Below are 27,974 nucleotides of genomic sequence, written 5' to 3' on the forward strand. Positions count from 1 at the left end.
GGTTAAGGCAGCAAACAGGGACCCTGCTTTGGTAATACAACAGCCAGGGCTGGCTGAGTTGGTCTCAGGCCTCCCCCACACTGCCCTTTCCTTCTGGCCTCCAGGCAAGCTGAAGCTGTATGTGATGTTCAGAGAGCAGCAGGCCAGAGAGAAAGACAGGGTCAGGGTGGTGGGAGCGGCCGCCCCAGAGGAATATCCCCTTGAGCCTTTAGGCACATGCTGCAGGGCAGGACAGTCTGGGGCTCCACTGAGGAGCTGCCATGGTCACAGGACTCATATTAGCTTGCACGGCCAACCAACTCCATGGCTTCCTCAAGGATTGTGGGGACTGCCTCACTCTTCTTGGGCATCTTGGCAGGAGTAGAGGTCATGGCATCGTCCTTGGTCAGCTCCGAAGCTAGCAGAGATGTGACTGCACACCCGGCCTTCCTGTTGGCTGCAAGAGAAGACACGAGAGACTCTGTCCATGGAAGGCCTCGTTTCTAATTTCTTTCAAACTCCGCAGCAGATAATGAGCTGTAAGCCATGCAGATGTGGCTGCCTTGCCCAGTTCACAGAGGCCTTTATTTTGAAGAAAGAGGGGCAGAGATCCAGCATGTGGAATATACTTTTGGGTGGCAAAGAATATAAGAGAGTGTGGTGCAACAGGAGAGCAAGCCTCTCTCCCTTGCTTCTCTGTGTGCAAACAGCACAAAAATTTGAACACAGCTAGACAGACAGAACTGGGTTGAAGTGTTAGCCATGTGACTTAGGGAGAGAGGAAGTACGCCAAGTCTTTTCTCCTCACAGGGATGTTGGAATTAAATAGGCTCAAGCTTAGTACACAATATTATTTTTGCTTTCTTGACAGGTCCCAGGAAACTTCTAGACCAAAACAGTTTTCAATCAGCCCTGGGAGGGTTGTCCCTAGCAAAAGGCGGCCTTCAGTAGGTGGCTGGAGGGACTCCTGCAAAGAGGAACAGCGGCTACATGCGGGCATCGCACTCCCACGTGTTCCTCCAACGACAGATGCCCACACACCTTAGCTCTTTCCCATTTCTTCAAAGGTAGCAGCTGTGATACAAATGCCAAGGGCCCTACAAGGTGTGCAGAATATGTTGGGGGTAGGGTGGGGAGGTAGTAATAAAAGCTATGTCAAGGGAAGGAGAACTGGAATCAAGTATGGTCAGGAGAGGACCCCTACAAAGAAATCTCAGCCCATGTGGCTAAGGGATGGTCAAGTTCTGGCTGTCATCACAGACTGGAAAAGCAGCAGCAAATCAATCCATGAGTCTCTGTTCTAACTGCTGCGTTTCAGCCCCAAGACTCTCATATTCATTTATGGCATCCAGGCTTGTGGCCCCAGTATCTGCAGCAGGAAGGCAGCTCTTTGGGACCATGCCATCTCATGATGTCTCCTCCTCCCATGTCCCAGAACAGCACAGGAGCGACTGTGTATACATAAAGAGCTGTCTGGGATGAAAGAAGCCAGACACGAAAGGCCATATGTTATGGGTCAGCTTTATGAAATGTCCAGCACAGGCAAATCCAGAGATAGAAAACAGACTGCTGGCTGCCAGAGGCAAGGGAAGGAGAGAGAGTCAGGAGTGACTGCTAATGGGTATTATGGAGTTTTTCTTTTGGGGATGATGAAAATGTTCTGGAATTAGATAGTAGCAATGGTTATATGATCTTGTGGATAATGTAAAAACTCCTGAATTGTTCATTTTAATATGGTGAATTTTAGGCATGTAAATGGTATCTCAATTAAAAAAAAAAAAAAAAGATTTCCTGGAGATCTGGGAAAGCTGAAGTGGAGAAAGCAGTACCAGAACCTTAAAGAAGCAGGACCAGATAAAAGAGCTGAGCATTCCTAAGTGAAGACCAAGACTGGGGCAGCTATAGAACTGGAACAAAGCGCCTTTGGACCAGCGGAAAGCCTTAGGTAGGCAGAAGCCAAACGGGATCAGACAGCCCCCTACCCAACCTGCTTTTTTTTTTTTTGAGACAGAATCTCGCTCTGTTGCCCGGACTGGAGTGCAATGGTGCGATCTCTGCTCACTGTAACCTCCACCTCCTAGGGCTCAAGTGATTCTCCTGCCTCAGCCTCCCAAGTATCTGGGATTACAGGCACATGCCACCATGCCCAGCAAATTTTTTGTGTGTTTTTAGTAAAGACGGGTTTCACTGTGTTGGCCAGACTGGTCTGGAACTCCTGACCTCGGGTGATCAACCTGCCTCAGCCTCCCAAAGTGCTGGGATTACAGGCGTAAGCCACTGCGCCTGGCTTTTTTCCTTTTTTTTTTTTTTTTTTTTTTTTTTTGAGATGGAATCTCACTCTGTCACCCAGGCTGGAGTGCAGCAGCGCAATCACAGCTCACTGTAGCCTCGACCTCCCGGGCTCAAGTAATCCACCCAACCTCAGCCTCTTGAGTACCTGGGACTACAAGCATGCACCACCACATCTGGCTATTTTTGTATTTTTTGCAGAGATGGGGTTTCCCCATGTTGCTCAGGCTGGTTTTGAACTCCTGGGTTCAAGCAATCCTCCCACCTTGGCCTCCTAAAGTTCTTGGATTACATGCACGAGCCACCACGCCCCACCAAAGCCCAAGTCTTAACCAGGCCTTCTCTCCCTGCGGAGTCATGACCCACAGCTACTGTTTTCATCCCAGGGGAGGGTGCCCATAGCTCAAGCAGGGAACACACAGCGTGCACACAGGTTACCAATTTAAAGGTATCCTCCTCCTCCTCCTCCTCCTCTATTTCCCAGGGGCACAAGAGGTTGTCTACTAAGAGGAGAAAAAATAGTGAAGACCCTGACTGACAGCCAGAGCACTTATCTAATTATAGATAAGAAGTATGTGACCAAGACTGTGGGAATTTTACAAAACCCCTTATTGGACTATGAAGATAAACTACTGCCTCTGTGACTGACAAGAGGGGAAAAGGGGACCACGTTGAGTGTGACTATGATGTTCTAACTGTGTACATTCCTCACACTGTCCTTACCACCAGAATCTTCCTCGGGCCTCCTGCAAACGCTCCCACTCTCTTCTCAAGGACTCCCACTCTAGACCCTACTTCTCATGTCCAGAAGGGTAATAGTTTCATGTCATTTTATTATTTCTTTGAATTCAGTCTCCAGCAGTTGAGAAGACACCGCAACTCTGTGTGTGTGTGTGACTCTAGTGGTGCACATATGTTGAAATAACTCCTGACTCCAGACCTTGGGAACAGGAACACTGGGCCACTTGTCCTGAGCGACACAGGAGAAAGCAGAGTTCCCATGTGGCAGGTCTTAAGCTGCTGCTTTCTGTGGTTTCTTCCCCCAAAATAGGAAGATACCAGTTGTACCTAACCAAGTGGTGTTTCCTTTGTTTTCTTTGTTTTTTGAGACCCAGTCTTGCTCTGTCAACAGGTTGGAGAGCAGTGGCGTGAAGTCGGCTCACTGCAATCTCCAACTCCCAGGTTCAAGTGATTCTCCTGCCTCAGCCTCCCAAGTAGCTGGGATTACAGGCACGTGCCACCATGCCCGACTAAGTTTTGCATTTTTAGTAGAGGTGGGGTTTCACCATGTTGGCCAGGCTAGTCTCAAACTCTTGAACTTGTGATCCACCCGCCTCAGCCTCCTAAAGTGCTGGGATTACAGGCGTGAGCCACCACACCCGGCTTTACCAAGTGGTGTTTCTAGACTTTTCTGGGCTCAAAAAACTTCTGATGTATTACAAACTTCATAGAACCAGGAGCAGAGAGTAGGTAGGGAGAAGATCAAAATCTCTCTTTTAAGCCTTGAAAGCCGGTACACCAGGAAGGATGTGATGTGGCCTAAGTCAGGAGATGAGAAAGCTCCTGCTGGAGCAGGTCTCCCAGCTTTCTGCTCAGTCACCATTATGCTGAGCAGGTTGAACAATCAAGAAAAACTGACCTCCCGCCCTTCCCCCTAACTTACTCACTTGTTAAGACTATTGAAAAGTAGCCATAGAACCAGATAAATATTTTGACTAGATGCGATCAGAGAGGATAATTAACTCCAAAAGAACAGTCCCACAGGCCGGCAGGGAAAAGGGAACCATCTTGAGATACTGGTGAAAGCTCTCTGAGGCCAGATTCCTAGAAGTTAGTGGTGGGCTATGACAAAAACACCAGCAAAATCAACCATATAATGTACGTGTAGCTGAATTTTAAAAAGGTTAGTGACTTGAGAAAAGACCTTTATAAAACGTAGGCTAGGAACGATCACTGAAGAGGAAGTGTTCTCGTTAATAAGCTTCCTCAGGGAAGAGGAAACTAGGACAGAAGGGGCGATCACTGCCACATTCAGTCACTCGTTATTGTCTCCAACTCTCCTAATTATGCGTCCTGTCCTATTTTTACAAAAGTGGGGGTAGAATAAGTAGCGGTACAGGAAATATTCTTAGCAACCTTCTCTAGGTAGGAGGTGATATGGTTTGGATGTATGACCCTTCCAGACCTCATGTTGAAATGTGACCCACGATGTTGGAGGTGGGGCCAAGTGGGAGGCGCTGGGGTCACGGGGTGCATCCCTCATGAGTGGCTTGGTGCCCCCACAGTAATGAGCTCAGATGAGCACTGGTTGTTTAAAAGGGCCTGGCATCTCTCTTCCTCTCCCGCCTTGCGATACACCTGCTCCCTATTTGGGTGGATCCATGATTGGAAGCTTCTTGAGGCCTCACCTTCAGATGCTGGTGCCATGCTTTCTGTACAGTCTGCAGAATTGTCAGGCAAATAAGCCCCTTTTCTTTATAAATTACCCAGTCTGAGGTATTTCTTTATAATAACACAAAACGGACTAACACCAGTGGTCATCAGAGAACCTCCCTGAAGCAATGTCATCATGTCCAAGATGCTCCTTGCTGGAAGGTATGAAAGAATATTTCTGGCCCACACTGAGGGGTCACTGCCATCTCCATCTCCTCTCCAGTCATGCAGGCTGAGTGGAAATAGCCCTGGACTGGGAGTCACAAAAGTGGGCTGCAGTGCTCAGTCATTAGACAGCCGTGTAGACCTGGGCAAGACCTTATCTGGTTTTAACTCCTTTCCCCTATGAGCAGGTTAGATACTAATCACCAGAAGTCTTTAGAGTCTTTTCAACTCCATGGTTTATTAGATGGATGGAGCTTATAGGGAAGCTGGGAAATGGTAGAGGGAAGGAAAGGAAGAAAGAGATGAATTTCTTTCTTCCCTTGGCTTTTATCCCAGTGAGCAAATGGCTTGTATACAAGAGGCCACAATTCAGACATGGAGATAAAGTTGAGTCATTAAAACCACAAGCTGACTCAATCATGGGCCTGAAATAGTAGCCGTAATACAATCACAGGGATTCTTCCCCTTGACACTCAAACCATTGTTCTCCCACACCCTGCAGATCACAGCAGTTTACATGTTGCTTTTAATGAACTGACCCTGATAGTAACTCCCCTCTTCCAACTCCTCAATGAGTCTTTGTATACTGGTCACTCCCCGAGGTCTCCAGAGACCGGAAGATTTCAACATTCCTTTACATTCTAGGTAAAAAGCTAGTGTCTTTGAATAGGGCCAGCTGCCTCTCTGGAAATAATGAGGGCTGTGAGGCAGATATGCTTGACAGTGCCTCGGTTTTTTTGGCCCAAAGCAATCAGTCAGGAGGAAGAGTCAGAGACAGCCAGGCAAGGGGTGGAACAGCCAAATCCAGTAGCCACAGAGAGAAACCTAGAGCCACTGGGGCCTTTGTAGTTAGAGAATGGGGCCATCTAAGTCCAGCCTCTCTCTCCTCTTCTTCTCTTAGTCGTATCGTCACTGCATAAAAAAATGTTAGAGCTGGAAGGGACCCTGGAGACCATTCATTCTAGTCCAGAACTCATTTTATACCTGAGGAACTGAGTCAAAGAAACATTAAGTGACTTGCTTAGGCTAACACAGACAGCATCAGAACTAGATGTGACTTTGGGTCTTTTGATCCCTACCTAGTCCTGTGTTCTTTGTAATCTACTCTGATGGCTATCCTCCTGTTTAGGTTAGTATGAGGCCACATCACATCACTTTACATGATGTGAATGCACCAAGGTCTAAAGAGTTACTGGACAACTATGAACGTCTCCCCTGAGATTCTCCCAGATATATTCAAGTGTATTTAGTGAACCCAGAGCCTAGAAAGTTAAGCTTATAGGCTGGAGCTACTTAAAAGATATGTAATTGTCATTTCATCTACTTTCCAGTTTAACATCTCCCAGTATAAGTCTCCTCCTATTCCCTCTTGCATGGGAAAGAGTACTTTGACGAATTCTGGTCCTCTGCTAGAAGGTTAGGTTCCAACAAAATCCCTCCCTCCTCCGCCCGTGAGTTCTGATTTTTCACATGGAAAGGAGTGAAGAATGGGGCTTCCCCAGCAGAGGGAAGCCATTGATGTCTGGCTATCTGTGTACAGGAAGCATCTGGGATTCTAGTTCCACAGGAAGAGGCTTAAAAGGGAATTCCCCACCAGAAGTCTGATAAAAGCACTTAGTTGATGGGGTCAAGAAAAACAATGAGATGCAATGTACTTTTGTAAGGCTAGAAATGCTTAATGTTAAGGCCACATCACCTTATATGGCTGGTAGGAAACAATGCTATGAGAACTACAAAGACTAAATACAGGAGTAATAGTACGACTAGCTGTACTCTCCTTGCAAACACCTATCTATAAGACTAGGTGCTCTAGTTCAGAGTATTCAGCTCTTATATCTACTTCTCCTCCCCTTTATAAAGCCTGTACTCAGAGAATGACAGAAAATGGATAAGAATTTTGACTTGGGAGCTTTCAGTTTGGGGAAGGTTCTGAAGTCCTACAGGAGAACCCTCAGAAGGGAAGCATCACTCTGGTTATTCAGAGTATAGGTAGAAATGGGTAGTCAGCCATTACAAATGAAACTCACAGTGATCGAAACAGTTGGGCCAAGATATGACTTTATATAGGCTGGCGTGCTCTAAGGTCCCTTTCCAGGCTGTGGCATGTACTACAGGCCCTACAGATACCACTGAATTAATAGCTAAGCACTGGCCAAAGCAAGCTATATAACTCCCTCTCTTTACAATAATCTCAAAGTAAAACTCATCAAATGGGCCTATACAGTGCAACAGCCAGGAAACAGAACACAGATTTAAGTCCCTCTGAAGTAGAAACCTTTAATGTCACCTTTTTTGTAATTCCCACTCTTCAAATTAGGAAAGAAGCCACCACTCCTAGCCCCAAAAGACCTTCACTAGACATAATGATGCAGGCCAACTCTACATGAGGGGCAGCCTTGGCTATATCTTCTTTTGAACTAGTCTCTTGGCCACTATAAGCTGCTCTCAAGGAAAACTCATTCATTAATCTTTCCCCATACTAATGCTTGGATCATCTGTCCTAGCTCCATAATTCTTTTTAGAATCTCTAGCTCAGTGTAATCCACTTAGATCTTCCAAAGCACGTGAAAGGAGGTTGCAGGAGAGTGATGGGGGGAAGGCAAAGGCAACAGAAGAACTGCACTTAAGAAAAAATGGAGTTTTCAGACACAGCATAATCCTTCAACGAGATGCTCCTCTACATTTTTCTACCTGGGAACAATGGTGCCTAACCTCCGTACAAAATTTTATACTTTCTATTATTAGTTCTCTCTATGTATGTCTTCTGCTTGTGAAGCGCAGAGTAAGGACTCTGACTTATTTTGTCTTTGAATTTCAATCTATACCTAACATACATTTTGTATTTAGATCAACTTTTACTTATACACACAAATGCCGACTCAAGTCCCTGTGTCCTGCAGCACAGTTCCCTTGTTCCAAATATTTGCTTCAAGAATAGGGAGAAAAATGCCATAATCCAATGTAACTGATTTATTGCCAGTCCCTCGAACCCTAGTTTTCTAACTCACTACTCTGAGCATGGGAGGAAGAGGACTAGATAATCCGCTCTGGATGCAGGGACTAATAGTGATGTAATCATCTTCTGTGGAGCAGTTTAGACAGTCCTCAACTTCTGCCAGGAGTAGAGGCCTCACCCCCTTTGATCCCCAGGTTGAGCTCCACGTGCTTACTCACCTTGGCGGGGTCCTCGCTTCCGTCGGAATGCTGCCCCCGACTGCAGGGCTTCTAGAAGACTGTCCATGACACCTGTCTCGTCGCCCTCTGTTATAAAAGAACAAAATGGAGATGTGAACTCTTCGGCCAGAGCAGCGTGGCAAACATCAAGCCCCACACTAAATGCATTGCTATTGCTTGGTTTCCCTTCTCGCATAGCAGCTGGCAGCTAAGAAGAGACAAAACTCTACCTGAAGTCTCACAAGCCCATGTTTCCTTGTATCTGCTTACAAATGGTTAAAACAAAAGATCTTATTGTCTATTATCCAATGCAAACCTTGGAATATTTTTCTGCAATGCCATCCTCCTCACCCCATCCCTAATTGCAGAAAGTATCTAGCAACAGAATTACAGAACTGTCTAACTCCAAGACCAGTTATGAAGACTGGTTAGGCTTCAGAGCAGGGCTGAGGAAAGACCACTGATCAAGAGGGCACTTTCCTGAAGTACTGCTTCCAGTAGCTATGTCTTCCTGAATGTCTAAGTCCTCTGCATCTAAGAAGAGCAGCCTGGCTGGAATACAAAGAGTTAATGTAGAATCCTTCTTCTAGCCTGGCTCAGTTTCCATAGCAACAGCTTAGGATCCTGAAATCTGAAACTGTGAAATCCCAAAAAGCCCATAGGCTGCCAGCTCCAAGGCTGGAGCTCACTGCTCCCAGCGCCACCTGCTGGCTGAGCATCACCAGAGCATCTGACCTACATTCTACCCTCATTTTCTTGACCTGGGTCCTGGAAACTCGGCACGGTCCATTACGCCACCTGTTGGCCGGGTGCAGCCTTTATTGCACATGTCAGCCCATTACATCTGAGCCAGTACCCGGGTACAAATGCTGGAGTCCCAGGGGAAGGTGAAGAGTACTTGGTGTGGACTTTAATAGCATTACAAAGCTGTGGCTTACAACTAGGGTAAGGGCAGGGAAATTGCTTTCCAGAAAAGTACAAAGAAAAGTCCCTGGTAGCAAGAGGTACCAGAGGAGCCCTTGTGCCTCTGCTTTGTAAAATACAAACTCAGCAGCTCTGTAAACACCATTTGCAGAAGACTCGTGGCCCCTCAGGTTCAGAGGAGGGTGGCATCAGCTCAGTGCTGTGTGAGCAGCATATGCTGTATTTCCGCTGCCCACAGAGAGAGCAGTGGGGGCGAAGGGGTAGGGAATCGGCAGCAGGAAAGAAGCAGAGACAGGAAATAGAGGGCCAGTAATTGAAACCATATGTTTCAACAAAGACACGCTCTAGTAGTGAAATAGAGATTCTGCTGAAGAAAGAGAAGAGGGTGGCCGGCTCCCCATCCCCCTCCCAAAGTTCAATTCGTTTACAGTCTAATTGTGTATACAACTGGGCTAAGGTATTAGGGACATAGTACTTTGTGCCATAAGCAGAAAGGGAAGACACACCATAATTAAAAGATAGGAGGCATGTCAGGAAAATATTTTAGAGGAAAAAAAAACCCAAAAGATTTAGTGGAGGGAATGAAAACAGGCCAGAACTAACTTGGGACAGGCAGAAGGAAAAGAGTATGTATCATAGCAATACTAAAATCACAGTAGAGATAAGAGAGAATGCAAGAGCCAGCAAAGGAGAGAGAAGGATTTTAGCAGGGCAAGTGGGAATGTGTATGTATCTGAACTGGGTTAAAGTCCAGCATCAGGATCTTGGAGGTAGAAGACAGCCAAAAATCATTTGCCAGGAGGTGAGTTCCAACATGAGCTATTCTCTCCGGCCTCTGGACTCTAGGCAGAGAAGTCTTCCAAACGTTCCTATCTCAACCCATCAACCCTTCTTCACTCCTCACCTGCATTCATGTCTATGAGCTGCTCTCTCTTCTGCTGCTTCTCTAGCCGCTCCTTCTCTGCTTTCTCCTTGGCTAGTTTTGCTCGCTTCATCTTTTCTTCTGTCTCCCGCCGCTTCTGGTTCTCCTTGACTGCTTGCTGGGGCAGGGAAGGGGAGGAAGGAACACATGGGCATTGTACACCTACCACCAGTCAACAGGAGCCCAGTGGACAGTGAGAAATGCCCACAAAAAATTCAGTCAGCAAGTGTCCCTTGCTCACCAAAAACATATTCCGAAAATTGTGAAGATCCATGAAAAATTCTTCAACAGACAACTTCTTGGGGTCAAAGAGGAAGTAATCGCCCAGCTCCTTATAGAGGGTCTCCATGTTAGAATGCATCATCCGCAGCTTGTTATACTGTTCCTGGGCATCCTTCACAAAGCTGTGCGGCCAAGGAGTAAAGGACCAAGACCAAGAAGCAGACCCACTTCTCTAGCCCGAGGAATTACTCAAAGAGGAGTACTGGCATGCATGGGGATGGATGTTCAATACAGCGCTGTTTCTAACAGCAAAAAACAAAGCCAGGTAGGTACCCTAAACAGGGGAATAGTAAACCATGAACTGTGGTACACCTATAAAATAGAAGGCTGCTGTTTAAAAGGGGTCTATAAATAATACTACTACGGAAACATGGCCAAGATGCATTATGTGCAAAAAGCAATACAATGCAGTTTTTGTTGAAAATAAATGTATGAGGTGCAATCAGAATGAAGCCCAGTGGCGGCGGTTACCTTTGGGGAGGGAAGGAGATGGAGGCATGTGTGTGTGTAGTGGAGATGGGGTACAGGCAGGGGAACTGGGGGGACTTGCAGTTGATCTGCATGGTTTGCTTCCACTCCACAATAATGGAATGCTCTAAGAACTATACAGCCTGGACAACAAAAGGGAGACCCCCATCTCTAAAGAAAAAAATGTAAAAAAAAAAGTTGAGCTGGACCTGGTGGTACATGCCTGTAGTCCCAGCTGCCACGGAGGCTGGTGGGGGAAGGATCGTTTGAGCCCAGGATGTCAAGGATGCAGTGAGCCATCATGGCATCACTGCACTCTAGCCTGGATGACACAGTGAAAGCCTGTTTCAAAATACTTACAAATCAAAAAAACTATGTATTTAATGAAAAAGAGTTTTTGAAGAGAGAAAAAGTTGTATATTGCCCTATCTATCCTGTTTTCCCCCAACTACAGGAAGGTTTCTTTCCTTTCCTAGGGAACAACTCCCTCCTTTCAAGAGAGGATATGGTCATTTTTTCAACAAACTTGTCTTTTTCATCTGTGGCAGCTGGGAAATTCTGAACATCACGTTCGACATCAGAAATTTGTTTCTTCATCTGATCTAGGTTCTTTTGCAAGTTTTCAGCAGAAACTAAAAACAAACAAACAAACAAAAAAATCCACCACACACAAAAAAAAACAGAGAGCAAGAGCTTACTAATAATCCCGGCCTCAATACCCTTAGTTTCACCCTTTGGAGCACAGCTTCAGTCTATACACACATTTAGGAACTTAATTTTAATTCCCTTATGTACTTTAGTTGTATCACATAAGTTTTCACCTTTCTAGTGAGACTATAAATTATCTGATCATTGAACCTCCAGCCTTCACAAGGTATGCAGTACTAGGAACAGAAGAGAAGCTTCATTTAATTTAACACAAATCTATGAAATCCCCTGAGATCTTGGTCTCATTTATTTTAGAGAACAGGGTTTGGGAGGAAGGAGATATACATAGAAATACAGAGGCAGGGCAGAAATCTGTTCTGATTTCCAATGAATGCTGCTTTTTCTTTGTCTAGTTCCAGGACAGCGAGGCCTAATTTTTGTGACTCTAGTCTGTTTTCTTAATGAGAACTGTTAACCTAGACTAAAAACACTTGCCCTTCCAGCTGTGTTTTGGTGTTTGGTGTTCCCCTAGGAAGAGAAAGAGTGCTCTTCCCATTTCTACACATAAAGATGTCTCCTCAGCCCTATGCTCCTCCCTTGTGGCTTAGGCACCATGCCTAAATCCTATCCCATATCCACTTGAAATAGTCTGAACTGAAAATGCTCTAAAATCTAGACTGTGTCTTATTTCCCTCCCCATGCAGAGATTTTTGGGCTTAGAACCACCTTCTAACTTCATCCCCAACTGCCCCACCTCGGCTGGCTTTCTCCACATGGGCAAGCTCGTCTGGAAACTTGAGGACATCAGGATAGTCATTCTCACACAACTCAGCCAAGAAGTGTAACAACGTCATCTTCTGATCTGTGGACTTGGTGTCTCGAAGCTTAGAACGAGAGGAGAAACTGTTAAATCCTGACATGCCTAAGATGGCCTCCTGCCAACACTGAACTCCTAGAGGCTGTAGCCTGCTTTGTGTTGTCCGACTCCAGCTCACCTTACAGAGGAAGCTGATATTGAAGCCAAAAGCACCAGCATTTCTGGAGCCAGCATTCATGTAGTTTCCCACAAGCAAGGTAATCTCTAGGAGACTGGAAAAGCTCTCACTCTTGCGTAACTCCTCACACGCAGCAGTGACAGACACAATCTCTGGCTTGATATTCTCCACTTGTTCGCTGAATTGTAGCTTGAAGAGAATGGCATTGAGGCGAGGCCGCAGTCGGGGCACAGTGCCCATCTGGTAGAGAACACAGGCAGTTCCATTAAAAGCAAAAGAGAGAAAAGCAAGAAAAAGATACAGGCTTGAGCCTCCTACGGGAGGATCAGAGCTCCAGAGCAGGGAGAAGAGAGAGACTAAGACAGGTTCAGAAACAGGCAAGAGGCAAGGAGCAAATGCCCAGGCTGCTCTCTAGAGGGGAGGGAAATACGGGAGGCGGAGAAGGGCCTCACTCACCACCACGCCAAACTGCTCTGACTCAGCCAGGTCATCATATTCATCCTTCAGTTCAGAAAGCATTTTTAATTGCTCTGGCTCTGGCATTTGCTTAATGAGGTTCTGAAAGAGAGAAGAGACATCTCAGTTGGAGGGGGATTTGCTGACAACTCAATGCTAAACAAAATTTTTACTCTGCTGTCAGTCCCACACACTGTCCAAGGACCATTACGAAGGAAACATGGTGGGAGAGGAGAGGCAGCACTGAAATGGTAGGACTTTTGCAAAATACACCAGAAATAACCTGACCATCAGAGAAAAGGCAGTTTCTAAAAGACAGCATTCATAAGTCAGCAATGCTGGAGGAGGATCCTCTTCATCTCCCCAGAGATGAGGCCAGTGCACAGCTACACAGAAGAACCCGCTCCAGCAGAACCACCTTGCTCCTTACCTGGATCATAGACTCGGTCAGAACAGCCTCATTCACCTCCAGGATGACATTCTTAATCTCTTGATAGGGCATGCGGAAGGAACCCAAAAAGATTGCTGCCAGAAAATGAAATATTAAGACATGTTCTTCTCGGTCTGTTCCTGTTTCCAACCCATCCTGCAAACCTACGCTGGATAATCTTCCTAACAGGGCTCTTTTAGACCAGGCACAGTGGCTCATGCCCATAATCCTAGCACTTCGGGAGGCCAAGGTGGGTGGATCACTTCAGTCTCTAGATAGACTAGGCTAGGCAACATGGTGAAACTCCATCTCTACAAAAAAACACAAAAACTACCCAGGCATGGTAGTGTGCACCTGTAGTCCCAGTTGTTAGGCAGGCTGAGGTGGGAGGATTACCTGAGCCCAGGAGGTCAAGGTTGCAGTGAGCTGTGATTGTACCACTGCACACCAGCCTGAGCAACAAGTGAGACCCACCTCAAAAAAGTCTACATACATCAAAGACTTTCACCCCGCTCTACTTTAGTTTCCCAGTCTCAGGACTTGATCCTCAAAGCTGCCTTGACCTTAAACTGCCATACCCTATTCCCTAACAAACACATCCTATTTTTTCAGCTCCCCTGCCCTTTTTTTTTTTTTTTTTTTTTTTTTGAGACAGTCTCGTGTGGTCCAGGTTGGAGTGCAGTGGCATGATCTTGGCTCACTGCAACCTCCACCTCCCAGGTTCCAGTGATTCTCCTGCCTCAGCCTCCAGAGTAGCTGGGATTACAGGTGTGTGCCACCATCCCTGGCTAATTTTTGTATTTTTAGTAGAGATGGGATTTCACCCTGTTCATCAGGCTGGTCTTGAACTCCTGACCTCAAGAGATCCACCTGTCTTGGCCTCCCAAAAGTGCCGGGATTACAGGCATGAGCCACTGTGCCCAGCCCTCAGCTCTCCCTTTCTAATCTCTCGCTTTACTCTTCAACCCTATTAGGATGTCTCTTTCCAGTCTCCTGACTGTTCTGTTTTCTGTGAATACATCAGTTCTACTCTGCCTTTCCTATTTCATCAGGACCCTCTACACCATCACTTCGTTTGCTCTCTACTAAGATTCCCATTAGTACTACGACTAGTACTACTATTATGGTTCTTTTGCTTCCTTCACCTTCCAGTCCCTGGTCAGTCTAGCCATTTCATTTTCCACTCTGACACCTGGGCTGATATCGACTGGAGTCTATGAATTTGCAGTAGCACCAATGATAACTGGGGCCTCAGTGCTGTTAGAAACTCTCTTCCATGTGTCCCTATTGCACTTTCTCCTACCCTTCTTGGCAGGTCCTTCAACATATTCTCATTTTCCCCACTGCCCCACCACCTCCCTGTTTGTTCCAAAAAGACCCTGCTCATCTTCACTGAGAAAAATTGAAGCCACTGGTCAAATTACTTGCTCAGCTTTCTCTTATGCTACTTAAAAATAAAGCACTAGGGCTCTCGGTTAGAGTCAGACTAGAAAAGACTTGGATAAGCCTTCTAGAATGGCCTGGAAGAAAACCATGCCAACACTTGTGTAAGCTAATTGGTACGTGTGCTCATATAGGGACTTGCGTGTAAGTATATATACCCTCATGTACTCATCCTTTCCTCATGTGTCAACAGAAGAGGCAGCCCCACACACCTTTCCCCTCAGCATATCTCCATAAACAAGGTTTTCCTATCTTACTCTATGTTCCATGTTCCTCTCTAAATTACCCGTGTCTCTTTCTTTCACTTTATAGCAATCTAAAATAGCCTATTATCTCTCACTGACACGACTGATTTATTCCATTGCCACAAAGCCAATGAAAAGATGGCAGCCTCTTAAAGAGTGTATACTTTAGGTAAGATATGATCCTGCTACCTCTCACTCGCATCCACCTCCTCAAAAAGATAATCTGTTCTTGCTGAATTTTCCTATTTCAGTAAATGGTACCACTTTCTGCAGAGTGACCTAAATTTCAAAACACCTTCTCCTTTATCCCAAGTCAATCACTAAATTCCATTAATTTTATCTTTTCTCATTCTATTGCCCAGGCTAGAGTGCGGTAGTACAATCATAGCTCGCTACAGCCTGAACCTCCCAGGCTCAAGCAATCCTCCTCCCATCTCAGCCTCCCAAGTGGTTGGGACTATAGGCATGTGCCACCACATCTGGCTTTTTTTTTTTTTTTTTGAGACAGAGTCTCCCTCTGTTGCCCAGGCTGGAGTGCAGTGGTGCAATCTTGGCTCACTGCAACCTCTGCCTACCAGATTCAAGAGATTCTCCTGCCTCAGTCCCATGAGTAGCTGGGATTATAGGCACGCTCCACCATGTCCAGCTAATTTTTCTATTTTTAGTAGAGACAGGGTTTTGCCATGTTGACCAGGCTGGTCTTGAACTCCTGACCTCAAGTGATCCACCTGCCTTGGTCTCCCAAAGTGCTGGGATTACAGGCATGAGCCATTGTACCTAGCTTAATTCCACCTTCTTAATATCCTCTGCCTCTCTTATTCTCATCACCTTAGTTTCAGTCCCTGATCACGTCTCACCTCTGACATAACTCACCTCTGCCTATAGTATCCCCTGACCTTAGCAATCCACCCTCAAAATCACTGCCAAAGCAGCCTTCCTAAAAATTACACAGGACAATCTCACTCACTTTCCCAATTAAAATTCCCTTTATAACTTCCATAGGTATACTCAGTTGTATTCAACAACTTGCAGTTCCTGAAGTGCACAATGTTATCTCATGCTCTCATACATGCTGATCCCTCTCCTGAAAGAAGCCAACCCTCCCGACTTCACTTAATTCTTTTTTCTGAGACAGGGTCTTACTCTGTTGCCCAGGCTGCAGTGCAGTGGCACAATCACAGCTTACCGCAACCTCAAATTCCTGGGCTCAAGTGATCCTTCTGCCTCAGCTCTTGAGTAGCTGGGACTACTGGCACATGCCACTGGCATCAGCCAATATTTTTTTATTTATGTTTTGTAGAGAAGAGGTCTTGCTTTGTTGCCCAGGCTGTTCTTAAACTCTTGGAGTCAATCATCCACCTCGGCTTCCCAAAGTGCCGGGATTACAGGAATGAGCCACCACACCCAGCCTCCTTAAATCCTGAATTGTTCTTTCAACTCACTTTTAGTAGTACCTTCTTTAGAATATCTTCTGGGATTTGCCCTTCCAACACTGCCCCCACTTGATTTAGATGCCTCCTTTCCCAGTACTCTCATAAACATTCTAGCAAACCTCCATCACAGCATTTATCAATCTGTGCTGTTATCATCTGCCTTTCTGTCTTTACCAGGCACATGGTTCATGCAGATAGGGACGATGTCTTATTTAGCTTTGTATCATTAGCACATGAGAGACATTTAATCATCACTGAATCACAAAATTGTACTTCCAGACCATCCTACCCTACACTACTTTTGGTTTTCTTTTCTTGAATTCTGTTTTCCGTATCAGTATCATTCCACTAGAAATCATAATGTGCTACACCATAGTCTTCCTTGTATCATTTTTCACAACAATTATTCATAACTTATGCTCCTAGAGATACACTTGGGAAGAGGAACTGACTCACACTACTTTAGTCTCCATAAAAGGACTTCACCACAGACACTATTGTTTTTGTTTTTTTTGTTGTTGTTTTTTTTTGAGACAGAGTTTCGCTCTTGTTGCCCAGGCTGGAGTGCAATGGCGCGATCTCGGCTCACTGCAACCTCTGCCTCCTGGGTTCAGGCAATTCTCCTGCCTCAGCCTCCTGAGTAGCTGGGATTACAGGCACGCGCCACCATGCCCCAGCTAATTTTCAGTATTTTTAGTAGAGACGGGGTTTCACCATGTTGACCAGGATGGTCTCGATCTCTTGACCTTGTGATCCACCCGCCTCAGCCTCCCAAAGTGCTGGGATTACAGGCTTGAGCCACCGCGCCCGGCCAGACACTATTTAGTAATAGTTGTTGCCTATAATTTAAGATTATGTAGTCAAGAGTGATGTGACAGCTTACTGCTCTCATTATATCACTGACTTTACTTATGGGTATGTGTACTTATTGGCTGTGTGATCTGGGCACTTCAAATCATTTCAACTTTGGTTTTCTCATTTGGAGAAACGGACAATAACCGCATTACAAGACGGTGAGTGGGTATTTTGGAACATACCCTTTCATCTCTGGAACACATACCTAGTATGTGCCTAATAGAGCCTGTAACATAGCAGATCCTGAAATAGTTGTCAAATGAATATTTAAGGCTATATTACTCAGTATGAAGTAGGTAGATGAATAATTGAAATTAACAAAAATTTAACATTTGTCCTGATCATCAAATAAGTACTGCCTGTATCAACTTTGCAGAAGAATTTCTTACTTGAAATTTTGCTACCAAACAGTTATGAATATAGGTGGAAAGTTCAGAACAGAACTCCGTTCTGGAGTTACAGATCCTACTCTGAGAAGTACAAGATTTACCTTAGTTACTTTAAATTACAAAGTAATTTTAGATTTAATTGAAGCCAAGCTAGTACCTTTACTTATCAGAAAGTGAAAGCTGGCCGGGCGCGGTGGCTCAAGCCTGTAATCCCAGCACTTTGGGAGGCCGAGGCGGGTGGATCACGAGGTCGAGAGATCGAGACCAACCTGGTCAACATGGTGAAACCCCGTCTCTACTAAAAATACAAAAAATTAGCTGGGCATGGTGGTGCGTGCCTATAATCCCAGCTACTCAGGAGGCTGAGGCAGGAGAATTGCCTGAACCCAGGAGGCGGAGGTTGCGGTGAGCCGAGATCGCGCCATTGCACTCCAGCCTGGGTAACAAGAGCGAGACTCCGTCTCAAAAAAAAAAAAAGAAAGTGAAAGCTGGGCATGGTGGCTTATATCTGTAATCCCAACATATTAGGAGGCTGAGGTGAGAGCACTTGAGGCCAGGAATTCAAGACCAGCCTGGGCAACATAGCAAGACACCTTCTCTATTTCATGAAAAAGCAAAAGTGGGAAAGAGAAAACGTAGAGTGGCTAGACCATCTGTGGTAGACTTCCTGTGAATGCAATGGACATAGTAAGGACTTTGAAATAAGAAAGTCAGAGGCTCGGCTAGGCGAATTACCTGAGCCCAGGAATTTGAGATCAGCTTGAGTAACACGGCAAAAATCCCATCTCTACAAAAAATTAGCTGGGTGTGGTGGTGCATACCTGTAGTCCCAGCTACTTGGGAGGTTGGGGTGGAAGAATCAGCTGAGCGCTGGAAGCCAAGGTGGCAATAAGCTGTGATTGCACTACTGCATTCCAGCATGGGCAACAACAGAGTGGGGAAAAAAAAAAAAAGGCTCAAATCCCAGACCTCCTTCTTACTAGCTTTATGACTAGGCAAATTCCTAAAAGTCTTAGCTTGTTTCCTTGACATAAAACTGGATGCTTAAAAATCTTACAGTGCTACTGAAGAAATTAAATAAGATACTGAATATTCACTGTGCAATGCTTGGCATATAGCAGGAATTCAGCAAATTAAAGTTCCATATCAAGGGACCACAAATTCAAGGGAACTAAAAGTTCTTAAAAGAACTCTTTCACATTTCAAATGGTTGGGATCAAGAGATACTCACAGAGATTCTGGGCTGTCTTTGAATCCAACACCTTTAACTCTTTTACTTTTTTCTTTTGCACAGATTTCTTTTCTTCTCCACCTTCTTGATCTTTCTTGGCTAGCAGGGAAAAGATCAGAAAAGCATGATTAAGAGTAAGCCACCTCTGTGCCTTACTGAACTACTACTGTCCAGCCTGGAATGGCCCCTCACTTCCTCTCTATTATAATGGTCTCCCTATCGTATTCCTTCAAAACTAACCTCCTCTTCAACCAACCACCCTTCTATTACCGAACCTCCTCAACTCTAATAAATATCTCATTTTCCTTTCTTCAATATTTATTAGTAATGCTTTCCTACTTACATCCTATCTACTTGCAGGGCTCAGCAAACTTCCTGTAAAGGGCAAGATAGTATTTTAGGCTTTGCAGGCCATATAGTCTGTCTCAATTTTTCAACTCTGACACCGTAGCATGAAAGCAGACACAGATAATACATAAATGAATGGCCATGGCTGTGTGCCACTAAAACTTTATTCACAAAAACAGTTGGTTGGCAGTAGTTCCCTTCCACCATGTTATCCTTCCATTTGTGCCCATTAAAAATCCCGACTCTTCTTTCAAGCTCCATCTTTTTTTTTATTAAGACAGCATTTCATGGTGTCACCCAGGTTGAAGAGCAATAGCACAATCACGGCTCACTACAGCCTTCACCTCCTGGGCTCAGATGATTCTCCCACTTTAGCCTCCCAAGGAGCTGGCACTACAGGTGTGCACTACAACACCCAGCTAATTTTTGCTTTATTTTTGGTGGATGGGGTTTCACCATGTTGCCCAGGCTGGCCTTGAACTCCTGGGATCAAGCCATTTGCCTGCCTCAGCCTCCCAAAGGGCTGGGATTACAGGCATGAGCCACTGTGCCCCACGTTAAGCTCCATTTTCAACATGACTTTCCCTAAAAAAATTTTGTTTTCCCAACTGCCTATGACTGCTTTCTGAACCCTCATTGAACCTAGTAACTCTTTATAGCATTTCTTCCAACTCTGTTATAAATATATATAGTCTCTGTTCTATAAGACAAAGGCTTTGTTATACACCTATCAAATCCTATGGCATAAAAATATATTCTTGTAGGATCTTATTGCTCAATATCACACCTTGGCAAACACACAGAAGGTAAAATATACTTCTTTCCTTCCACATTCTTTTCAGACTATCCAAAGCCATCATAGTCTTCTCTTTCTGTGAAACATTCACTGATAGATGATATTCGCTCTTTGCTTTGATAAACTAACTTTCCTGGTTACCTATATCTCATTCAACAATGAATTATTCAATGTTTTGTGACATTTCATAGTTATTATCTTCATCTTTTTAAAGCCTCTGTTACTTATTAAGTGTGGATACTTTCTCATCCCACCTAGATTTTGAACTTCAAGGGCAAGGGCAAAACAGTATTTCATTATAGCACTCCTTTGATGGCTCGTATGATAGAAACATTCTCTAAACAATGGTTGATGCCGGCTATCCAAGAAGGGTTGAGCAGTACATAGAAAAAAAAAACAAAAAACAAAAAACAAAACAAGAAACTATTCTGGACATATATAATTGTAAGAATACTTTGCCCTATAGTGTAACTTGGTATCAACTTTTCAGAAAGTCATATGGGAATATCCCTGAAAGGAGAGTAAATAACCTGACAAAGCTGGCTGCTTCTGAGCAGAGGAATGAGGCGTTTGAACATGACAGTGGAAGGAATACTTTTGAACACAACCCTTTTAAACCATTTGAATTTTAAACCATATGAAAAGTATTACCTGGTACAAATAAGTAAGAATTAAAACAAAAAAGTTACATACAAAAGGTATAAAGAACTATGAAATACATCCACTGCTGGCTGGGCACAATGGCTCACACCTGTAATCCTAGCACTTTGGGAGGCTGAGGAGGGCAGATCACTTGAGCTCAGGAGTTTGAGACTAACCTGACCAACATGGTTCCAAAACCCTGTCTCTATTTAAAAAAAAAAAAAATCAAAAATTAGCCAGGCATGGTGGTACACACCTGTAGTCCCTGCTACTCAGGAGACTGACGTGAGAGAATCACCGGAGCTCAGGAGGTTGAGGCTGCAGTGAGTCATGATCGTGCCACTGCACTCCAGCCTGGTTGACAGAATGAGACCCTGTCTCAAAAAAAATTCACTGTTTTGGAGCTCAGTAGTACCAATCTGAGGAAGAAAAATACTAAATACACAAAGATTAATTATTTCCATAACTATTTATTGAGTACCTATATGTGCCAGGCTCCATTCTGGGCAATGGAAGTAAAAGAAGTAAACAAAACAGAGAAAGATTCTTGCCTTCACGGAACTTCCATTCTAATAAAAAGAAATAAACTAGACCAGTTAATAGATAAAATAATATGCTATATTTTCATAGCTGTTATGAAAAGAAAAATAGAAAAAAGAATGGTGGATTTGATCGGTGGCAGGACAGGTTACAATTTTGGGGGGATGATCAGGGAAGATCTCACTGTAAAACAGACATCTGAGTAAAGACCTCTTAGAAATTGAGGGAGAAAGCCACATAAATATCCAGGGGGAAGGGGCAAAAGCATTTAAGGCAGAAGCAATAACAAATGCAAAGCCCTGAGATACAGCATGTTGGATTCGTTGTTGAAGGAAGAGCAAAAGCACCACTAAGGCTAAAAGTAGATGGAATGAGGGGAAGAGCAGGACATAAAGTGAGAGAAGTAGGCAAAGATAGATCATATTAAAAAATAGACCTGACATGGTGGCTCATGCCTATAATCCCAGCACTTTAGAAGGCCGAGGTGGGAGGGTCACTTGAGTCCAGTGTTTGAGATCAGCCTGGGCAACATAGTGAGATGCTGTCTCAATTTAAAAAAAAATTAGCTGGGCGTGGTGGCACATGCCTGTAGTTCCAGCTACTCAGGAGGCTGAAGTAGGAGGATCACTTGAGCCCACGAGGTTGAGACTGCAGTGAGCCATGGCTGTGCCACTGCACTCCAGCCTGGATAACAGGGAGAGGTCCCTGTCTCCAAAAAAAGAAAATCATATAAAAAATGAAAATTATGGTCAGATAAAAATAGAGACATAATACATCTGGATTATATCACAAAAACTAAGAAGCAGGGAAGGAGAAAAAATGTAAATATCTCATTTTATATAAGAAAAGTGAAAAAATATACATACATTTATTATTGATATTAAAATACACAAAACCATACTCAATTTTTTTCTGCTTGTAGTGAGAAAAATAAAAGGTATAGACATAAGAAAGAAAGGGATAAAAATGTCATTTTGTGGAAGATATGACTACATATAGCAATTCAAGACAACCCAAGGAAGAATTACAAGAATTAATAATTTAGTAAGTCTGACAGATAAAAGACAAGCATATACACTTCCAATACTACCAAAATGAAGTAGCTTCATGTAGAGGAAATACTTAAGACAGTTATATTTTTAAAGTGAGGAGGACAAAGAGACCTACATGGAAAAAAAGTTTCCACATTTCACTCAACTTGGTAAAATACTGGATAGGTTATATACATGTATTGTAATACCTACAACAACATCTAAGAAAACTATACAAAGCAATATACTCAAACACTGTAAATAAATCAAAACAGAATCTTTGTTTTTAAGGTTTTTTTTTTGTTTTTGTTTTTTTGTTTTTTTTTTTTTGAGACAGGATCTGACTCAGTCAGTCACCCAGGTTGGAGTGCAATGGCTCAATCATGGTTCACTGCATCCTCAACCTCCTGAGCTCAAGCAATCCTCCCAACTCAGCTTCCCAGGTAGCTGAAACTACAGGCATGAGCCACCATGCCTAGCTAACTTTTTTTTTTTTTGAGGCAGAGTCTCACTCTATAGCTCAGGCTGGAGTGCAGTGGCATGATCTCGGCTCATAGTAACCTCTGCCTCCTGGGATCAGGTGATTCTCCTGCCTCAGTGTCCCAAATAGCTGGGATTACAGGCACCTATCACCATGCCCAGCTACTTTTTGAATTTTTAGTACAGTCAGGGTTTCACCATGTCGGTCAGGCTGGTCTCAAACTCCTCACTTCAGGTGATCCACCTGCCTCAGGCTCCCAAAGTGCTGGGATTACAGGCGTCAGCCACCGTGCCCAGCCTACCTGGCTAACTTATATTTCTTGTAGAGACACAGTTTTGCCATGTTGCCCACGCTGGTCTTGAACTCCTGGCTCAAGCAATCCACTGACCTCAGCCTCCAAAAATGCTGGGATTACAGGCGTGATCAACCACACCCAGTCAATAGTTTTTCATTAAAGATTTTTGTTAGCATAGGCATTAAAAATATTGCTGTATAGTTTTTTCTTATGATGTCACTGTCTGATTTTGCCATTAGGGTAATACTGGCCTCATAAAATGAGATGTGGGTGGGGCATGGTGGCTCATGCCTGTAATCTCAGCATTCAGGGAGGCTCAGGAGGGCAGCTCACTTGAGGCCAGGAGTTCACGACCAGCCTGGCCAACATGGTGAAACCCCATCTCTACTAAAAATACAAAAAAAAAAAAAAAAATTAGCTAGGAATGGTGGTGCACACCTGTAATCCCAGCTGCTTGGGAGGCTGAGGCACAACAATCACTTGAACCTGTGAGGCGGAGGTTGCAGTGAGTGGAGATTGTGCCACTGCACTCCAGCCTGGGCAACAGAGTGAGACCCTGTCTCAAAAAAAACAAAAAGAAAAAAGAAAAAAAAAGAGGTATGAAATATTCTCTCCTTTTCTATTTATTGGAAGAGTTTGTAAAAAATTAGTATTAATTCTATTAATTCTTCATTTAATGTTGGATGGAATTCAGCAGTGAAGATATCTGAGCCTTTTGTTTTTGGTAGTTTTTGACTAAAGATTCAATCTCCTCACATGTTACAGGTCTATTCAGATTGTGTACTTTTTCCTGCACCAGTTTTGGTAGTTTGTATATTTCTGGGAATTTGCCATTTCATCTGGGTTATCTAATTTGTTGGTGTACGATTGTTCACAGTATTCTCTGTAATCATTTTTATTTCTGGAAGGTTGGTAGTAATGTCTACTCTTTCTAATTCTGATTTAAGTCTCTCTTTTTCTTGGTCAGTTTGGCTAGTTTTATGAATTTTGTTTAACTTTTTAAAGAATAAGCTTTCGATTACATTGATATTCTCTATTTTTCTCCTGTTCTCTATTTTGTTAATTTCCTCCTTAATCTTTATTATTTTCTTCCTTCTGCTTGCTTTAGATTTAGCTTGCTCTTCTCTTTCTGGTGTCTTGAGGTTGAATGTTAGGTTATTGATTTAAGATCATTTTTCTTCCTTAATATAGGCATTTATGGGTATAAATTACCCTCTAACTACTGCTTTTTGTATATCCCATAAGGCATAAGGTTCTGGTTTTGTTTTGGTTTTGGTTTTTGAGACACAGTCTTGCTCTGTTGCCCAGGCTAGAGTGCAGTGGCATAATCTCAGCCCACTGTAACCTCCACCTCCCGGGTTCAAGCAATCCTCCTGCCTCAGCCTCCTTCCTGAGTAGCTGGGATTACAGGCACACGCCACCATGCCCAGCTAATTTTTGTACTTTTAATAGTTACGGGGTTTCACCATATTGGCCAGGCTGGTCTCAAACTCCTGACCTCAGGTGATCTACTCGCCTTGGCCTCCCTAAGTGCTGGGATTACAGGTGTGAGCCACTGCACCCTGTCTCGGGAAAATTTTTTAACAGATAAAACACCTGCACTATCACCTATCAAAAGATGCCACTTCAGGCTGGGCGTGGTAGCTCATGCCTGTAATATCCCAGCACTATGGGAGGTGGAGGTGGGCAGATTATATGAGCTCAAGAGTTCAAGACCACCCTGGGCAACATGGTAAAACCCCCATCTCTACTAAAATACAAAAAAATTAGCCAGGTATGCTGGCACTTGCCTATGGTCCCAGCTACTCAGAAGACTGAGGCACAAGAATGGCTTGATCCTGGAAGGGGGAAGTTGCCAGGAGCCGAAATCATGCCACTGCACTCCAGCTTGGGCTATTTCATCGTATACATGATGGCAGCAATTATAAAATACACATTATTTTATGTACCATTAAAAATGAAAGAGTCCCGCCAATGAAACTATGACATCCATTGTGAGAAACATCACGATTTCAGAGATGTTTAAAAAATCATATCAGCATTTGACACAATTTAAAATCCTATTCATGATTTAAACTTCTAGGTAAACTTAGAATTAATGGGAACTTCCTCAACCTAATAAAGTACATTTATGAAACATTTACAGGTAACTTTATGCTTAATAGTGAAAGATGGAATGCTGAGACACTAGAAACCAAAAACAAGGTGATGTTTGCTCTCACTACCCTCTAAATTATATTTCTTTATATATATTAGAAATGAAGGGCTGCATACCACGGCTCATGCCTATAATCCCAGCATTCTGGGAAGCCAAGGCAGGCTGATCACTTGAAGTCAGGAGTTTGAGACCAGCCTGGCCAACATGCCTGTCTCTACTAAAAGTGCAAAACACTAGCTGGGCCTGGTGATGCATGCCTGTAATCCTAGCTACTCAGGAGGCTGCAGCAGGCGAATCACTTGAACCCAGGAGAAGGAGGTTGCAGCGAGCCAAGATCGCGCCACTGCAATCCAGAATGGGCAACAGAGCAAGATTCCATCTTGGAAAAAAAAGAAAACGAAACAGTCTGTCAATTAATGCATAAACAAACTGTGGCATATGCAATGGAATATAATTCTGCCATAAAAAGTAATGCTCTACTGATAACACCATACAGTGTGGATAAATCTCAAAAACATGCTAAGTGAAAGAAGCCAGACACAAAAGTCACAGGTATTATTTCACTTAGATGAAATATTCAGAAGAGGTAAATCTACAGAAAAGGCATAGATTGGTGACTGCTAGGAGCTGAAGGGATGGAGGAATAAGGAGCAACTGCTTAAAGGGTAAAGGATTTCTTTCGGGAGTGATGAAAATGTTTTGGAACAATAGATATGATGGTTGTACATTGTGAATATACTAAATGCCACTAAATTGTTTGCTTTAAACTGGTTAATTTTATATAGCGTGAATTTCACCTCAATAAAACTGGTAGTTGTCTTACATGTTTAAAAACTAATTCACTCGGTGAAACTTGTATATGGATTGTATATTAGATAACAGTATCCTATCAACGATCAATTTTCTAAATGTGATAACTACACTGTGGTTATGAAACTTGTACTTAGAAGATGCATGCTGAAGAATTTAAGGGTAAAAGTTAATGATGTTGGTACTTTATCTCAGTTTAGTTTAAAAAAAAAAAAAAAAAAGAAAAGAAAATGTTCATAGCAGCATTATTTAAAATAGCCAAAAAAGTAGGCCGGGCACAGTGACTCCTGCCTTTAATCCAGAACTTTGGGAGGCCGAGGCAGGTGGATCACAAGGTCTAGAGTTCGAGACCAGCCTGGCCAATATGGTGAAACCCCGTCTCTACTAAAAATACAAAAATTAGCTGGGTGTGGTGGCAGGTGCCTGTAGTCCCAGCTACTTGGGAGGCTGAGGCAGGAGAATCACTTGAATCCAGGAAGCAGAGGTTGCAGTGAGCTGAGATTGTGCCATTGCACTCCAGCCTAGGCAACAGAGTGAGATTCTATCTCAAAAAAAAAAAAAAAAAAAAAGGCCAAAAAGTGAAAACAATCCTAATGTCCATCAACTGATCAATGGAAAAACAAAATGTGGTGTCATAAAAAGGAATGAAGTGCTAATACACGCTGCAACATGAACCTTGCAGCATCATGATTAGTGAAAGAAGCCAGATACAAAGGCCAAATACTCTATTGATTATATCGACACAAAATGTCCATGACAGGCAAATCCATATGACAGAAAGTAAATCAGCAGTTGCCAAGTTGGGCAGAATGGGAAGTAAGGAATGGCTGCTAGTGGAGTCAGGGTTTCTTATAAGTGTGATAAGAATACTGTGGAGTTAAGATAGTGGCAGTGGTTGGACAACTTTCTGAATACAGACTATTCCTGATTTAAGACGGTTCAACCTAACTATTTCTTTTTTTTAGCTTATGGTGATGCAAAAGCCACATGCATTCAGTAGAAATTGTACTTCAAATTTTGATTCAAAATTCACTATCAACATTATAAAGCTGGCTTTCTGCTGGATTATTTGGTCCAAATGTAAGCTAAATATAAGTGTCCTGAGCATGTTTAAGGTAGGGTAGGCTGAGAAAGATGTTTGGTGAGTTAGGTGTATTAAATGCATTCCAACTTAACATTGTTGACTCACAATGGGTTTCAGGACATAATTCTATTGTAAGTCAAGAAGCATCTGTACACACAGAAAAAAATGGGATTGTATACTTTAAAGATGAATTTTATGATATGTGAATGCCAATACAATCAATCAATAAATGTATATATGCATATAGACAAGCATGCACGATGGATCATAGATCTAAATGGAAAACCTAAAACTACCAAACATCTACAAGAGAATAGGGGAAAATCTTCACAGCTTTAAGGTGGTGATAATTTCTCAGATAAGACACAAAAAAGTATAAACCGTACAGTAGTCAGAATCATAAGCTGGCCTCCAGGTTTCCTATCCCCTAGTGTGCACGCCCTAAATAACCCTTCCTCTTGAGTATGGATGGGCCTGATCTACGGTAGTAAGCCCTTTCAAATGAAGTTTTAGAGGTCAGAGACTCAAAGAGATTCAAAGCTGTAGCAGGTACTCTCCTGGAGTTCTTGAAGAAGCCAACTGTCATGTTGAGGAGGATGCTATGTAGCAGGAAATGGTAGGTGGCTTGTGGGAGCTGAGAATAGCCCTAGCTGATGGCTGGCAAGAAAGCAGGGACCTGCGTTTTACAATTACAGGGAACTAAATTCAGCCAAATACCGCAGAGCCTGGAAAAGGACACTGAACTCCAGAAGGCAATGCAGCCCACCTGGAACCTTGATTTTATCCTGGTGTGATCTTGAACAGAGAATTCAGCTAACTTGGACAACAGACCCATGGAAACTGTGAGATAATGCATTTACGTTGTTTTAAGCCACCAAGTTTGTGAATTTCTATGCAGCAATAGGAAATAATACAAAACATAAAAACAAAAATTGATGAAGTAGACTTCATCAAAATTAAAAACTTCTGTTCTTTGGAAGACATTATTAAGAAATGAGAAGACAAGGCTGGGCGAGTATCTGCAAAAG

The 27,974-nt window shown here is 43.5% G+C and overlaps 1 protein-coding gene across 1 annotated transcript in view; it reads right to left on the reverse strand.

The window, feature by feature from the left end:
* Positions 1 to 307: 307 nt before the first annotated feature.
* The window catches only part of DIAPH1 (diaphanous related formin 1), a 101,066-nt gene continuing 73,399 nt past the window's right edge, over positions 308 to 27,974 (reverse strand). Inside the window, exons 19-29 of the mRNA XM_074380862.1 lie at positions 18,762 to 18,860; positions 13,166 to 13,260; positions 12,736 to 12,837; positions 12,280 to 12,519; positions 12,039 to 12,168; positions 11,143 to 11,268; positions 10,128 to 10,291; positions 9,869 to 10,004; positions 8,041 to 8,127; positions 2,707 to 2,768; positions 308 to 436 (exon numbers count right to left, since the gene is read on the reverse strand). Coding sequence (XP_074236963.1) covers positions 398 to 436; positions 2,707 to 2,768; positions 8,041 to 8,127; positions 9,869 to 10,004; positions 10,128 to 10,291; positions 11,143 to 11,268; positions 12,039 to 12,168; positions 12,280 to 12,519; positions 12,736 to 12,837; positions 13,166 to 13,260; positions 18,762 to 18,860 — 1,280 coding nt within the window. The 3' untranslated portion in view covers positions 308 to 397. The remainder of the gene's footprint in view (positions 437 to 2,706; positions 2,769 to 8,040; positions 8,128 to 9,868; positions 10,005 to 10,127; positions 10,292 to 11,142; positions 11,269 to 12,038; positions 12,169 to 12,279; positions 12,520 to 12,735; positions 12,838 to 13,165; positions 13,261 to 18,761; positions 18,861 to 27,974) is intronic.

The sequence above is a fragment of the Saimiri boliviensis genome, chromosome 1 (genome assembly GCF_048565385.1).
Source record: "Saimiri boliviensis isolate mSaiBol1 chromosome 1, mSaiBol1.pri, whole genome shotgun sequence".
NCBI classification, from domain to species: domain Eukaryota; kingdom Metazoa; phylum Chordata; class Mammalia; order Primates; family Cebidae; genus Saimiri; species Saimiri boliviensis.